Source organism: Manis javanica, chromosome 11 (genome assembly GCF_040802235.1).
Source record: "Manis javanica isolate MJ-LG chromosome 11, MJ_LKY, whole genome shotgun sequence".
Taxonomy (NCBI): Eukaryota; Metazoa; Chordata; class Mammalia; order Pholidota; family Manidae; genus Manis; species Manis javanica.
Genome location: NC_133166.1, coordinates 29,459,974 through 29,475,684, shown reverse-complemented (window position 1 = coordinate 29,475,684; position 15,711 = coordinate 29,459,974). Strand labels below are relative to the sequence as shown.

Here is a 15,711-nt window from a genome sequence, read left to right as displayed (position 1 = left end):
TTTTGATTAGGGTTGCATTGAATCTGTAAATTGCTTTGGGCAGGATGGCCATCATGACAATATTAATTATTCCTATCCATATGTATGGAATATCTTTCCATTTATTTGTATCTTCTTCAATTTCTTTCATCAATGTCTTACAGAATACAGGTCTTTTACCTCTTGGGTTAGATTTGCTCCTAGGTGTTTTATTCTTTTTAATGCAATTGTAAATGGGATTGTTTTCTTGATTTCTCTTTCCATTAGTTTGTTATTAGTAGATAGAAATGCAACATATTTCTGTCTGTTCATTTTTACTGAAACTTTAACAATTCATTTATTCTAATAGTTTTTGGGTACAGTCTTTAGGGTTTTCTATATATAGTATTTTATCTGCAAATAGTGACAGTTTTACTTCCTCACTGATTTGGGTAACTTTTATCTCTTTTTCTTGTCTGATTGCTGTAGCGAGGACTTTTACTACTATGTTGAATAGAAGTGGTAAGAGTGGGCATCCTTGTCCTGTTGCTGATCTTAGAGGAAAAGCTTTCAGCTTTTTACCATTAAGTATGATGTTGGCTGTGGGTTTGTAACAGATGAGCTTTATTATAATGAGATATGTTCTCTCTATACCCACTTTGTTGAGAGTTTTTATCATGAATGGTGAATTTTGTCAAAAATCTTTTCATTATCTATTGAGATAATCATATGGTTTTTATCCTTTCTTTTGTTAATGTGGTGTATCACACTGATTGATTTGTAAATATTGAACCATCTTTGCATCCCTTGAATAAATCCCACTTGATCATGATGAATGATCTTTTTGATGTATTTTTGAATTTCATTCGCTGATATTTTGTTGAGGATTTTTGCATCTATGTTCATGAGGGATATCAGTCTGTAATTTAATTTTTTTGTAGTGTCTTTGTCTGGCTTGGTATTAGAGTAATGATAACCTCACATAATGATTTTGGAATTATTCCTTCTATTTTCTAGTACACACACACACACACACACACACACACAAAATACAACTTACTTGTTGAAATAGTGATATCTTCACTGTGATTGTTACAGTCAAAACTTCCAAGAAAAACAGAAAATACACAATAAGAGAATATGCAAAATAAAGATTAAAGAGGAAATTTGCTGATATCTAGCTAAGTTTTACTATTTACCATAAGCCAGGTATTTTACTACAGACCATAAACCAGGTAATCCAGGTAATAAACTTCACTATAGGCCTTAAACTTTACTTATTAGCCATTTATATTGATGGCATTTATTTTATAATTAGCATCTTTCTTTCATGTCATACAGACCTAATCCTAAATAAATTGGAAAATGTGTGGTATTAATTGTAGTTAAGATAAATAAGACTTTTAAGATTTTCTCTTATTTGCAGCTAAAAGTGTTCTGAAACAACTTTTGAAAGTAGATCCTGCTCACAGAATCACAGCTAAGGAACTTCTGGATAACCAATGGTTAACAGTAAGTTACAGTATTACTTTTTTTTTTCCTGTTTGATATGCTGCCAATACTTATTTCATTTCATTTGGCCTTGTAGTTTATATATAGTCTTCTTAAAACAGTCCATTTGTTTCATCTTATGACAAGTTAAAAAAAATCACTGAGTCTTGACACATTTCTGAGATGGGTATTTTCAAATGTTAAAACTATCACCACAGTTGTTTATGTATGTTTATAGAAGTTTAAATGAACTTGGTTTGCTCCATGTCATGAAGGTATCAAGCCTAGTAGGATAGGACTGAGAAATGTCCATTAGTAAAGCTGTAGAATATTGAAACAGTCTGTATAATTTAGTGATATAAAGCAATGGAACTTTTCTTTCATCTCTTTGGATGCAAGGAACCTTTGGGGACTCAGAAAAGCCAAGGTTTCCTAACAATGGCTACTACCTGGCTTGAAATCTTGAGTATATTCATTTACCTATTGTTTTCCTCCACTAGACTAAATGCCTCAAACAATCCTATTTACAATTGCATTAAAAAGAATCTTTTCTTTGTCTTACTGATCTTTGTAACCCTGTACCTAGAACATTACCTGGGCACAGTAGGCGCCTTGGAAAAGGCTGCTGCTTACCTCTCAATATTTGCTCTCTTTTTGTTCTATGGTAGTGAGGATCCTGACTTTTAGCTGGAAACCATGCTCTCTAGTGTGCTTTGTTCTTTGCTAGTGATCACAGAGCCCGGTGAGCTCTCAGTGAAAGTAGGAGCAATGGGAAGTGTCCTTAAATGGCGGGGGTATGGCCTTCCTCATGCCCATCTTCTTTCCTGATGACTGGAATGCTTATGTGATGGGTGGAGTTTGAGTAGCCATGTTAGAATAAAATGGTATCTATAAACTGAGGATTGCAGAGCAAGATGCAAGGAACCAGTGCTTCTAGCTCACAGAGCTGCCATGCCACACCTTGACTTCCTATCTCCAAACTTATATAAGCAGGAAAAAAACTTTGGGGATCAGGAGTGCATGAAAAACCATTAGGCTGAAGAGATAAATTAGGAAGAGAATACAGACAGAAAGGAGAAGAGCCCACAGCATCCTGCCCTTAGACACTACAGCATTGAGAGAGGAGAAGCTAGCAATGGAGTCTGAGAAGGAATAGCTGATTAGGAAGGAGGAGAACCAGAGAGTTGTGCCAGGGAAGTTAAGTGCAAGAAATGTTTGAGAAAACAAGAGCAGTCAACTCCCAGGTATATGCTGCTGAGGGGTCAAGATGATAATGAGAAGTTTCCATTAGACTGGCCAACAGAGAGGTTGATGGTAACCCTGAAGGCCCAGATAAATTTATACCATAAATTTATAGTGATACTACTCTTTTATATCTCTAATTTTCCTTTGGATAATTCTAATCATTTCTTTGAATAATATTTTTTTTCCTCAAGGGCTAAGAAAAGTCTTCATTCAAAAATGGGCTATATTTGCCCTCTTCTATGAATGGGTTGATCTCTCAAATCATTCTGTGCAATAAGCATTTCTGACCTAAAGTAATTGTGCAAATGAGCTAGCAGCTAGATCATTGCAAAACCATTCTGAGTAGATTTGTAGTACCACGAAATCAAAAACTAAAACAGATGGTGCGCTTTAGAAATCTCTCTTTTCAGCATCACACAACATTCGGGTTAGGCCATTTAATTGTTTGTTTTCTAATTAGTATAATTTTATTTCTGGCTTTGGTCATTTTTCCAGAAGTCTTCATTTTTGAGCCTCTGTAACATTTGTCTCTATGTAGGCTTTGCCAAGTGAAGAGAGAAGTGACAATGTGTACTATATCAGACTATCTTAAGGACTTCAGTGTATGAAGTTTAGAATGCTGGCATTTTATGAACTTCTGAAAGGCAAAGTCTTTTCTTCTGAACCACTTGAAGTCTTACTTCCTGTAATTCATATCCTCTGTTTGAAATAATCTAAAGAGAACATGTTAGTTCTTTCGGTGCCTGGCTGCTTTATAACCAGAGCTTATCTTTTGCAATAATTTAACACACAGTAACATTTTTTTCAAAGAGCTTTATTAGATAAAAAGTTTCTGTGGTTTAACCAATGTATTATACATTTTGAAATTACGTATCTGAAAAATATTCAGAGAAAAAATAATCATTCTCTATGTACATTTAAGTGACTGTAACTTAAAAGAAACATATAATGTTATCCTGATTTCAAAAGTCAAAGATTAGATGTAAGGAAAAACAGCTAAAAAATGACTTTCCTACAAAGGAAGAGGAGAGGTCGATGATGATTTCATTGCCAGGAGTGTGTGTATCTGTTATCCTCTTGTATCCATTTCTTCCTTTTTGTGCTCTTTACTCTCAACAGTGGTTCAGGAGTTTATTCCTTCTTATTAGATAATTGCAGTTGCCTCTGGGTATTCCTTCAAGACCCCCTGTGAGAACTAATACCAAGAATTGGAATTCTTTAATTTTTAACAAGTTTCCCAGGTATTTCTTTTTTTTTTTTTTTTTTTTTTTTTTTTTTTTTTTTTTTTTGAGAGGGCATCTCTCATATTTATTGATCAAATGGTTGTTAACAACAATAAAATTCAGTATAGGGGGGTCAATGCTCAATGTACAATCATTAATCCATCTCAAGCCTAATTCTCGTCAGTCTCCAATCTTCTGAAGCATAACGAACAAGTTCTTACATGGTGAACGAATTCTTACAGAGTGAATAAATTCTTACATGGTGAACAGTACAAGGGCAGTCATCACAGAAACTTTCGGTTTTGATCATGCAATATGACCTATAAACCATCAGGTCAAATATGAATATTCATTTGATTTTTGTACTTGATTTATATGTTGATCCCACATTTCTCCTATTATTATTATTATTTTTATTTTTAATAAAATGCTGAAGTGGTAGGTAGATGCAAGATAAAGGTAGAAAACATAGTTTAGTGCTGTAAGAAGGCAAATGTAGATGATCAGATGATCAGGTGTGTGCCTATGGACTAAGTATTAATCCAGGCTAGACAAGGGCAGCAAGACATCCACGGATGCAGAAGATTTCTCTCAAAGCAGGGGGGATGAGGTTCTGAGCCTCACCTCTGTTGATCCCCAAATTCTCACCTGATGGCCCCCCTGCGACTGTGCCTGTCTTAGGTTGTTCCTCCCTTGAGGAATCTTACCCGTCTCTGGCTAACCAGTCATCTTCCGGGGCCATACAGGGAAATGTAAAGTTGGTAAGTGAGAGAGAAGCCATATTGTTTGCAAAGGTTAGCTTTTTACTTCTTTGCAGATTTATGCCCTGTGGCTTCTATGCCCAGCACTTGTCTCGAGGTATCTTTACCACCTGGAGGAATTATGATACTCGGTAAATTCGATATGAGGCACGAATTCTATTTAAAGTTTGTAATTAGGAAGGAAGAAGAAAAGCTATAGATGTAGCATATGAAGGAAACTTGGGAGGATTGATTATTTCTTTGACATATCTTCTTGTATAGTACCTTAAGTATGTATAGGTTTTAAACTACTAACTAATTTGCACACACATATTGACATAATAGGAATACGGTGACATAAACAAAGCAAATCTATAATTACCAGCCATCTCCAGTGAAGCCAAGAAAACCATTTAGGCACCCTAGGCATTTGTGAAAATTTATCTATGATATGATGGATATTTTCCAACTGTACTTGAACCATCAGACAAATTAAAGCAGCCCATTTCTGGGATCTGTTCACATCCCATATGTTCTTTTAACCATAGATAGTCTATAGTCATGAGATTTTGGGGTGCTACAACTTGCACCCCTCCCAACTCCTGGTTGAGTTCCAACAGTACAGATCCAGTCAAATTCGTTGTCTCACTGTATGCACATGCCAGCCTAGACATCTCCCTCCTCCTTCTTATGGCAAGTCCAGGAGATGGTGGGCTGGATGCAGCCACAACCGCAGCATCGTCCGGATCCCTGTGGAGGCTTTTTGATGATCATCCCCCGGCACGAGTCCTCCAGAGAGTGCTGATGCCGGAAGCTCCTCCTCATATCGTATCTTAGTTCATTTTCTGGGTATCCAAGCTAGGCCTTGATCTTCTGCGTAGAAACAAACAGACCCTTTGCCCACACTTTGACATGCCCTCTATACCACTGTGCAGAACTCATTGGAGGTCAGCACACAGTAACTGCTTTTTTTTTTTTTTTTTAATTAAGAGAAAGGAATATTATCAGAAAAGAGTACCTCCATAGCTGATCATCTGACACCCTTTAAGTGATCAACATTAAGGATATTTAAAGCATGCGTTGATCTTTGATTTACCAATAGTTTTATCCTATCAAGGAGTAATCCCCCTTTTCTTTCTTTCTTTCTTTTTTTTTTTTTAAATTTTTAATCTACACTTACCTGAAGAATACTATGTTTACTATGCTCTCCCCTATATCAGGTCCCCCCTAACAACCACATTACGGTTACTGTCCATCAGCTTAGCAAAATGTTGTAGAGTCACTACTTGTCCTCTCTGTGTTGTGCAGCCCACCCTCCCCTTTCTCCCTCCCCCCCCATGCATGCTAATCTTAATACCCCCCTTCTTCTTCCCCCCCTTATACCTCCCTGCCCACCCATCCTCCCCAGTTCCTTTCCCTTTGGTACCTGTTAGTCCATTTTTGGGTTCTGTAGTTCTGCTGCTGTTTTGTTCCTTCAGTTTTTCCTTTGTTCCTATACTCCTCAGATGAGTGAAATCATTTGGTATTTCTCTTTCTCCGCTTGGCTTATTTCACTGAGCATAATACTCTCCAGCTCCATCCATGTTGCTGCAAATGGTTGGATTTTTCCACTTCTTATGGCTGAGTAGTATTCCATTGTGTATATGTACCACATCTTCTTTATCCATTCATCTACAGATGGACATTTAGGTTGCTTCCAATTCTTGGCTATTGTAAATAGTGCTGCGATAAACATAGGAGTGCATCTGTCTTTCTCAAACTTGATTGCTGCGTTCTTAGGGTAAATTCCTAGGAGTGGAATTCCTGGGTCAAATGGTAGGTCTGTTTTGAGCATTTTGATGCACCTCCATACTGCTTTCCACAATGGTTGAACTAATTTACATTCCCACCAGCAGTGTAGGAGGGTTCCCCTTTCTCCACAGCCTCGCCAACATTTGTTGTTGTTTGTCTTTTGGATGGCAGCTATCCTTACTGGTGTGAGGTGATACCTCATTGTAGTTTTAATTTGCATTTCTCTGATAATTAGCGATGTGGAGCATCTTTTCATGTGTCTCTTGGCCATCTGTATTTCTTTTTTGGAGAACTGTCTGTTCAGTTCCTCTGCCCATTTTTTAATTGGGTTATTTGTTTTTTGTTTGTTGAGGCGTGTGAGCTCTTTATATATTCTGGACGTCAAGCCTTTATCAGATCTGTCATTTTCAAATATATTCTCCCATACTGTAGGGTTCCTTTTTGTTCTATTGATGGTGTCTTTCGCTGTACAGAAGCTTTTCAGCTTAATGTAGTCCCACTTGCTCATTTTTGCTGTTGTTTTCCTTGCCCGGGGAGATATGTTCAAGAAGAGATCACTCATGTTTATGTCTAAGAGGTTTTTGCCTATGTTTTTTTCCAAGAGTTTAATGGTTTCGTGACTTACATTCAGGTCTTTGATCCATTTTGAGTTTACCTTTGTATATGGGGTTAGACAATGGTCCAGTTTCATTCTCCTACATGTAGCTGTCCAGTTTTGCCAGCACCATCTGTTGAAGAGACTGTCATTTTGCCATTGTATGTCCATGGCTCCTTTATCAAATATTAATTGACCATATATGTTTGGGTTAATTTCTGGGGTCTCTAATCTGTTCCACTGGTCTGTGGCTCTGTTCTTGTGCCAGTACCAAATTGTCTTGATTACTATGGCTTTGTAGTAGAGCTTGAAGTTGGGGAGTGAGATCCCCCCTACTTTATTCTTCTTTTTCAGGATTGCTTTGGCTATTCGGGGTCTTTGGTGTTTCCATATGAATTTTTGAATTATTTGTTCCAATTCATTGAAGAATGTTGCTGGTAATTTGAGAGGGATTGCATCAAATTTGTATATTGCTTTCGGCAGGATGGCCATTTTGACGATATTAATTCTTCCTAGCCATGAGCATGGGATGAGTTTCCATTTATTAGTGTCCCCTTTAATTTCTCTTAAGAGTGACTTGTAGTTTTCAGAGTATAAGTCTTTCACTTCCTTGGTTAGGTTTATTCCTAGGTATTTTATTCTTTTTGATGCAATGGTGAATGGAATTGTTTTCCTGATTTCTCTTTCTATTGATTCGTTGTTAGTGTATAGGAAAGCTACAGATTTCTGTGTGTTAATTTTGTATCCTGCAACTTTGCTGTATTCCGATATCAGTTCTAGTAGTTTTGGAGTGGAGTCTTTAGGGTTTTTTATGTACAGTATCATATCATCTGCAAATAGTGACAGTTTAACTTCTTCTTTACCAATCTGGATTCCTTGTATTTCTTTGTTTTGTCTGATTGCCGTGGCTAGGACCTCCAGTACTATGTTAAATAACAGTGGGGAGAGTGGGCATCCCTGTCTGGTTCCCGATCTCAGTGGAAATGCTTTCAGCTTCTCGCTGTTCAGTATAATGCTGGCTGTGGGTTTATCATATATGGCCTTTATTATGTTGAGGTACTTGCCCTCTATTCCCATTTTGCTGAGAGTTTTTATCATGAATGGATGTTGAATTTTGTCAAATGCTTTTTCAGCATCTATGGAGATGATCATGTGGTTTTTGTCTTTCTTTTTGTTGATGTGGTGGATGATGTTGATGGATTTTCGAATGTTGTACCATCCTTGCATCCCTGGGATGAACCCCACTTGGTCATGGTGTATGATCCTTTTGATATACTGTTGAATTCTGTTTGCTAATATTTTATTGAGTATTTTTGCATCTACGTTCATCAGGGATATTGGTCTGTAATTTTCTTTTTTGGTGGGGTCTTTGCCTGGTTTTGGTATTAGGGTGATGTTGGCTTCATAGAATGAGTTTGGGAGTATTCCCTCTTCTTCTATTTTGTGGAACACTTTAAGGAGAATGGGTATTATGTCTTCTCTGTGTGTCTGATAAAATTCCGAGGTAAATCCGTCCGGCCCCGGGGTTTTGTTCTTGGGTAGTTTTTTGATTACTGTTTCAATTTCTTTGCTTGTAATTGGTTTGTTTAACTTTTGTGTTTCTTCCTTGGTCAGTCTTGGGAGGTTGTATTTTTCTAGGAAGTTGTCCATTTCTTCTAGGTTTTCCAACTTGTTGGCATATAGGTTTTCATAGTAGTCTTTAATAATTCTTTGTATTTCTGTGGAGTCTGTCGTGATTTTTCCATTCTCATTTCTGATTATGTTGATTTGTGTTGACTCTCTTTTTCTCTTAATAAGTTGGGCTAGAGGCTTATCTATTTTGTTTATTTTCTCAAAGAACCAGCTCTTGGTTTCGTTGATTTTTGCTATTGTTTTATTCTTCTCAATTTTGTTTATTTCTTCTCTGATCTTTATTATGTCCCTCCTTCTGCTGACTTTAGGCCTCATTTGTTCTTCTTTTTCCAGTTTTAATAATTGTGATGTTAGACTATTCATTTGGGATTGTTCTTCCTTCTTCAAGTGTGCCTGGATTGCTATATACTTTCCTCTTAAGACTGCTTTCGCTGCATCCCACAGAAGTTGGGGCTTAGTGTTGTTGTTGTCATTTGTTTCTATATATTCCTTGATCTCTATTTTGATTTGTTCATTGATCCATTGATTATTTAGTAGCATGTTGTTAAGCCTCCATGTGTTTGTGAGCCTTTTTGTTTTCTTTGTAGAATTTATTTCTACTTTCATACCTTTGTGGTCTGAAAAATTGGTTGGTAGAATTTCAATATTGTGGAATTTACTGAGGCTCTTTTTGTGAGCTAGTATGTGGTCTATTCTGGAGAATGTTCCATGTGCACTTGAGAAGAATGTATATCCTGTTGCTTTTGGATGTAAAGTTCTATAGATGTCTATTAGGTCCATCTGTTCTAGTGTGTTGTTCAGTGCCTGTGTGTCTTTACTTATTTTCTGCCCGGTGGATCTATCCTTTGGGGTGAGTGGTGTGTTGAAGTCTCCTACAATGAATGCATTGCAGTCTATTTCCCTCTTTAGTTCTGTTAGTATTTGCTTCACATATGCTGGTGCTCCTGTATTGGGTGCATATATATTTAGAATGGTTATATCCTCTTGTTGGACTAAGCCCTTTATCATTATGTAGTGGCCTTCTTTATCTCTTGTTACTTTCTTTGTTTTGAAGTCTATTTTGTCTGATATTAGTACTGCAACCCCTGCTTTCTTCTCACTGTTGTTTGCCTGAAATATGTTTTTCCATCCCTTGACTTTTAGTCTATGCTTATCTTTGGGTTTAAGGTGAGTTTCTTGTAAGCAGCATATAGATGGGTCTTGCTTTTTTATCCATTCTATTACTCTATGTCTTTTGATTGGTGCATTAAGTCCATTTACATTTAGGGTGACTATTGAAAGATATGTACTTATTGCCATTGCAGGCTTTAGATTCGTGGTTACCAAAGGTTCAAGGTTAGCTTCTTTAGTATCTTACTGCCTAACTTAGCTCGCTTATTGAGCTGTTATATACACTGTCTGGAGAGTCTTTTCTTCTCTCCCTTCTTATTCCTCCTCCTCCCTTCTTCATATGTTGTGTGTTTTGTTCTGTGCTCTTTTTAGGGGTGCTCCCATCTAGAGCAGTCCCTGTAGGATGCCCTGTAGAGGTGGTTTGTGGGAAGCAAATTCCCTCAGCTTTTGCTTGTCTGGGAATTGTTTGATCCCACCATCATATTTAAATGATAGTCGTGCTGGATACAGTATCCTTGGTTCAAGGCCCTTCTGTTTCATTGCATTAAGTATATCATGCCATTCTCTTCTGGCCTGTAGGGTTTCTGTTGAGAAGTCTGATGTTAGCCTGATTGGTTTTCCTTTATAGGTGACCTTTTTCTCTCTAGCTGCCTTTAAAACTCTTTCCTTGTCCTTGATCCTTGCCATTTTAATTATTATGTGTCTTGGTGTTGTCCTCCTTGGATCCTTTCTGTTGGGGGTTCTGTATAATTCCATGGTCTGTTCGATTATTTCCTCCCCCAGTTTGGGGAAGTTTTCAGCAATTATTTCTTCAAAGACACTTTCTATCCCTTTTCCTCTTTCTTCCTCTTCTGGTATCCCTATAATACGAATGTTTTTCCTTTTGTATTGGTCACATATTTCTCTTAGTGTTGTTTCATTCCTGGAGATCCTTTTATCTCTCTCTATGTCAGCTTCTATACGTTCCTGTTCTCTGGCTTCTATTCCTTCAATGGCCTCTTGCATCTTATCCATTCTGCTTATAAATCCTTCCAGGGATTGTTTCACTTCTGTGATCTCTTTCCTGACATCTGTGATCTCCTTCCGGACTTCATCCCACTGCTCTTGCATTTTTCTCTGCATCTCATCCCACTGCTCTTGCATTTTTCTCTGCATCTCATCCCATTGCTCTTGCATTTTTTTCTGCATCTCTGTCAGCATGTTCATGATTTTTATTTTGAATTCTTTTTCAGGAGGACTAGTTAGGTCTGTCTCCTTCTCAGGTGTTGTCTCTGTGATCTTTGTCTGCCTGTAGTTTTGCCTTTTCATGGTGATAGAGATAGTCTGCAGAGCTGGTACAAGTGACCGCTGGAAGAGCTTCCCTTCTTGTTGGTTTGTAGCCTTTTCCTGGGAGAATAGCGACCTCTAGTGGCTTGTGCTGGGCAGCTGTGCGCAGACAGGGCTTCTGCTTCCTGCCCAGTTGCTTTGGGGTTTATCTCCACTGTTGCTGTGGGCTTGGCCTGGCTGGGGCTGTTCCTCCAAAATGGTGGAGCCCCGTTAGAGGGGGAGCAGCCAGGAGACTATTTATCTCCGTAAGGGGCCTCTGTGCTCCCTGCTGCCCAGGGGGTTAGAGTGCCCAGAGATCCCCAGATTCCCTGCTTCTGGTCTAAGTGACCTGTCCTGCCCCTTTAAGATTTCCAAAAAGCACTCTCCAAACCAAAACAACAACAGCAACAATGAGAGAGGGAACAGAAAGGAAAAAAAAAAGAAAAAACACGCGATTTTTTTTTTTTTCCTCAGGTGCCAGTCCCAGGCACCCGCGCACTGGTCCTGCTGCCCTGTCTCCCTAGCACCAGGGTCCCTGTCCTTTCAAGGCTTCCAAAAAGCACCCACCCACTGGTCCCGCAGGGAAGGAACGCTCAATATTCTTGGTCCTCAGGCACTGGTCCCACGCACCCGCTCACCAGTCCCGCCGCCCTGCCTCCCTAGCACCGGGGTCCCTGTCCCTTCAAGGCTTCCAAAAAGCACTTGGCAAAAAGAGAGAAAAAAAAGGGGAAAAACGCGCGATTTCTTCCGTCCTCAGGTGCTGGTCTCAGGCACCCACCCACCGGTCCCACAGGGAAAAATGCGGGATATTCTTTGTCCTCAGGTGCCGGTCCCAGGCACCCGCTCACCAGTCCCGCCGCCCTGCCTCCCTAGCACCGGGGTCCCTGTCCCTTTTAGGCTTCCAAAAAGCACTCGCAGAAAAGAGAAAAAAAAAAGGGGAAAAACGCGCGATTTCCTCTGTCCTCAAGTGCCGGTCTCAGGCACCCGCCCACCGGTCCCGCAGGGAAAAACGGGGGATATTCTTTGTCCTCAGGCGCCGGTCCCAGCCACCCGCTCACCAGTCCCGCCACCGTGCCTCCCTAGCACTGGGGTCCCCGTCCCTTCAAGGCTTCCAAAAAGCGCTTGCCAAAAAGAGAAAAAAAAAAAAGGGGAAAAACGCGCGACCTCCTCCGTCCTCAGGCACCGGTCTCAGGCACCCGCCCCCAGGTCTCGCAGGGAGAAACGCGGGATATTCTTTGTCCTCCGGCGCCGTTCCCAGGCACCTCCTCACCGGTCCCGCCACCCTGCCTCCCCAGCAACGGGGGCCCGTCCCTCTAAGGCTTCCAAAAAGCGCTCGCCAAAAAAAAAAAACTGCTCCAGTTTCTCTCCACCCGCCGGGAGCCGGGGGGAGGGGCGCTCGGGTCCCGCCGGGCTGGGGCTTGTATCTTACCCCCTTCACAAGGCGCTGGGTTCTTGCAGGTGTGGATGTGGTCTGGATGTTGTCCTGTGTCCTGTGGTCTCTATTTTAGGAAGATTTTTCTTTGTTATATTTTCATAGCTCTATGTGTTTTTGGGAGGAGATTTCCACTGCTCTACTCACGCCGCCATCTTGGCTCCCGCCCCAGTTTCCCAGGTATTTCTAATGCCTACTTATATTTAAGAACCCTGCTATAAATTAAGGAAATATTTTTCTTCATTCTAAAAGTAGTTTCCAGATTTGATAATTATTTGTATTATTCATACATTCAGTAATATCTTTTCAACAGATTTTCTTTTTGGTGCCTGCCATGTGCCACGCAGGCCCTGTGCTAGGTGATAAATATAGTTAAAGACATGGGACATGTCTGTGACATAAGAACTTGCAATCTAGTAACAGAGACAAGCTATGTAAAAGATACAATGGAAGAAAGAAAATGATAAATGACACAAGAAATTGCCAAATGACCAGAGGTACAGAGGTCAGCAAGTGTGAAATCAGGAAGTTCAGTTTGACTGGCAGATAAGATGTTTGAAGGAAGGAAATGGGAAATGCACTTTTAGAAAATGAAAGAAAATTATGAGGGGACTTAATCCCAGGCTAAAGAGTTTTAACTTCTTGTCATCAGTGATGGAGAACAAATACATGCTCTTTGAAATGAAGGAAATTATTGTTATAGTGCAGCAATCTTGGAAGGTTGCTTTTTTCAAATGGGACAGTATTTAAATGTCTATATTGATTTAAACAAGTATCTTTTGATTTTAATCCATCAGGCACTATGGGGGTACAAAGATGAATAAAACACAGTCTCTCCCCTCAAGTATACCACAAATTACAGTGCAATAGTCACACTTTAGAAAGGCACTTGTAATCAAGGTGTAGGGTCTAATTTCAGAACTGTCTTTGCTAACGTGAACAAGCCCTTAGAGAATGAAAACTTTCTGATGCCTAATTGTTGGGTATTTTTTTTCCTATTGTATACTTTCATCCTAAATAAGTTAAGACACTTAGTTTTATTTTACTGTATTTAGTTATTTTTTTAAATTGTGAATTATCTTATGCATGTGAATATGTTGTTGAAGCCCTGTTTAACGAAGGTTTTTGTTAAAATTATGTTATGAAGCAGCTCATGAACCAGAAACCTTGGGGATTTATTCAGTAGCCAATGATTGGTATATACTTAATTCAATAAATATTTGTTGAATAACTATACACTCTAAATGTTTAAAAATTATTCGAAGAAGACTTGCCATGGTAATTAGTACATAATTGATCAACAATACATAATTCTAATTTTTTATAATTATTAAGCATAAGTAAAATTATATTGGAAATGCATTTCTCTAGTGGATGGATAGGGCTGCATTTCCTCCCAATAGTTCATCTATGACTGAATATGACATATTTTCAGAAAGAGAGTGTTCAGAATCAATTGTACTGTTGTTTTTAATTTTTATAACTATAGGCACTGAGAACCCTATGTAACTAAGTAAATAGGAATTGAAGGAGTTTTGACATAGCAGTGTCATTCAGTTCTTTAAATCTGCTTGTGTTACATGTCAGAAAACACCTAGTAGGAGGCCAGCTGGAGGAGGGTCTGGCCCCTGCCAAAATACTGAATTAGGACAGATAACTGCATCTTCTCTGAAAATTAAACCTGAAATAACTTCAGAGAGAAATCTCATGATACCAGGATTCAGAGAATAGTGTGAGAAACCCCTGGGCAGATAAAAGGATATTTTGAACTGGTTTGTATGGTGGATGAGGCTGCAGCCAGGGCAGGAAGTTGAAAGAGGAAGACACAAAACACCTCAAGTTCCTCTTACGCTTCTCTTCCTTTGCCTTGGGACATTAGTGCCTGTACCCTCAAAGGGGTCTGAAGTAACAAAATCAGAGCAACACTGAAGCCTGGTTTGAGTTGGAAGCTAAGAAAAATTGGTGGGAAGTGACTGGTTTTAGACATTGACTTCTTACCTGTTGGCTTCCAAGTCCTGGGACTGATGGGCTACACTTTTAAGGAGTGTCTTCTCCTAAGGGTGTTTCTCCTTGGAGGAGAAGGTTGGTAAGGATAAAACCCTGAATGAGGATTTGCTTGGTGGAGGCAGGTTTTTGGTGCCCAGAGATCTTCTCCGCACTCTTCCTTGAGTTCCTGGGGCTGAGGGCCTGTATCTACCCTCAGAACCAAGCCCCGTCCTCCTGAGGAGCCAGTATTCCCTGGGGGATCCCCAAGTTTCAGACACTTCAAGGAGAGTTCAGAATAGGCAGTCCAAAAATTTTTAAGTCAACAAAGTGAGCATACTAAAAGAGACAAGGGAAGATGTTAATCATTTACACAAGAATATGAAATGATAAAACAGAACCAAGTAGAACCATTTAGGTCTAATAGTTGAAATACAGAATGTGATTATATAGGATAAATAGTGAAATGGATGCTGCTGAAGAATGAATTAAAAACTAGGTCAGATTATGGAACTTTTTACAAAAGGAAACAGAAGAAGGTAAATTGAAAATATGAAATAAAAGATATGTGAAGTTGAGAATAAAAGGACTGAAATCCATATAATAGAAATCTTGGAGAATAAAAAGGGGGAGGAAAAAATCTTTAAAGAAATAATAGAGATAAATTCATCAAAAGTAAAGAAAGAAGAAAAAGTTCAGCTTTAACTAGATGATAGAATAGCAAATAGGAGAGAGAAGGAAAAACTGACAAAATAGATGTAATGAAATTTAAGAACAACAATCTTATTATAAGTTGGTCACAAGGATGGAAGTGCAGTTATAGACTATATAGAAAATATAGTCAATGATTCTATAACATCTTTCTATGTTGACAGATAGTAACTGCACTAGTTGGGGGGAGGATTTAATAATGTGTATAACTGTTGAATCACTGTGTTGTATACTTGAAACCAGTATAATATTGTATATCAACTATAGTTCAATAAAAAAAATACACTTAAAAAACAGAGTAACAGGGTGAGTTAAAAAAAAAGAGGAAGTTCTAAAAGCTCCCAGAGAGAACAAATCAAAGAAAAAGAGTACAAGAATCACATTGGCATATTAATTTTCAGCAGCAACATTGGGTGTAGCATAAATGAAGTAATATTATAAATGTATTAAAGGAAAAATAACTTTAAACTTAGAATTTTATGTCCATCCAAATTG

At 38.8% G+C, this 15,711-nt stretch overlaps 1 protein-coding gene across 15 annotated transcripts in view; it reads left to right on the top strand.

The window, feature by feature from the left end:
- Positions 1-15,711, top strand: part of STK33 (serine/threonine kinase 33) — a 197,635-nt gene that overhangs the window by 142,314 nt on the left and 39,610 nt on the right. For all 15 annotated transcript variants that reach the window (XM_073216126.1, XM_073216124.1, XM_073216128.1 and 12 more), the window contains one exon: positions 1,385-1,470. In XM_073216126.1, coding sequence (XP_073072227.1) covers positions 1,385-1,470 — 86 coding nt within the window. The remainder of the gene's footprint in view (positions 1-1,384; positions 1,471-15,711) is intronic.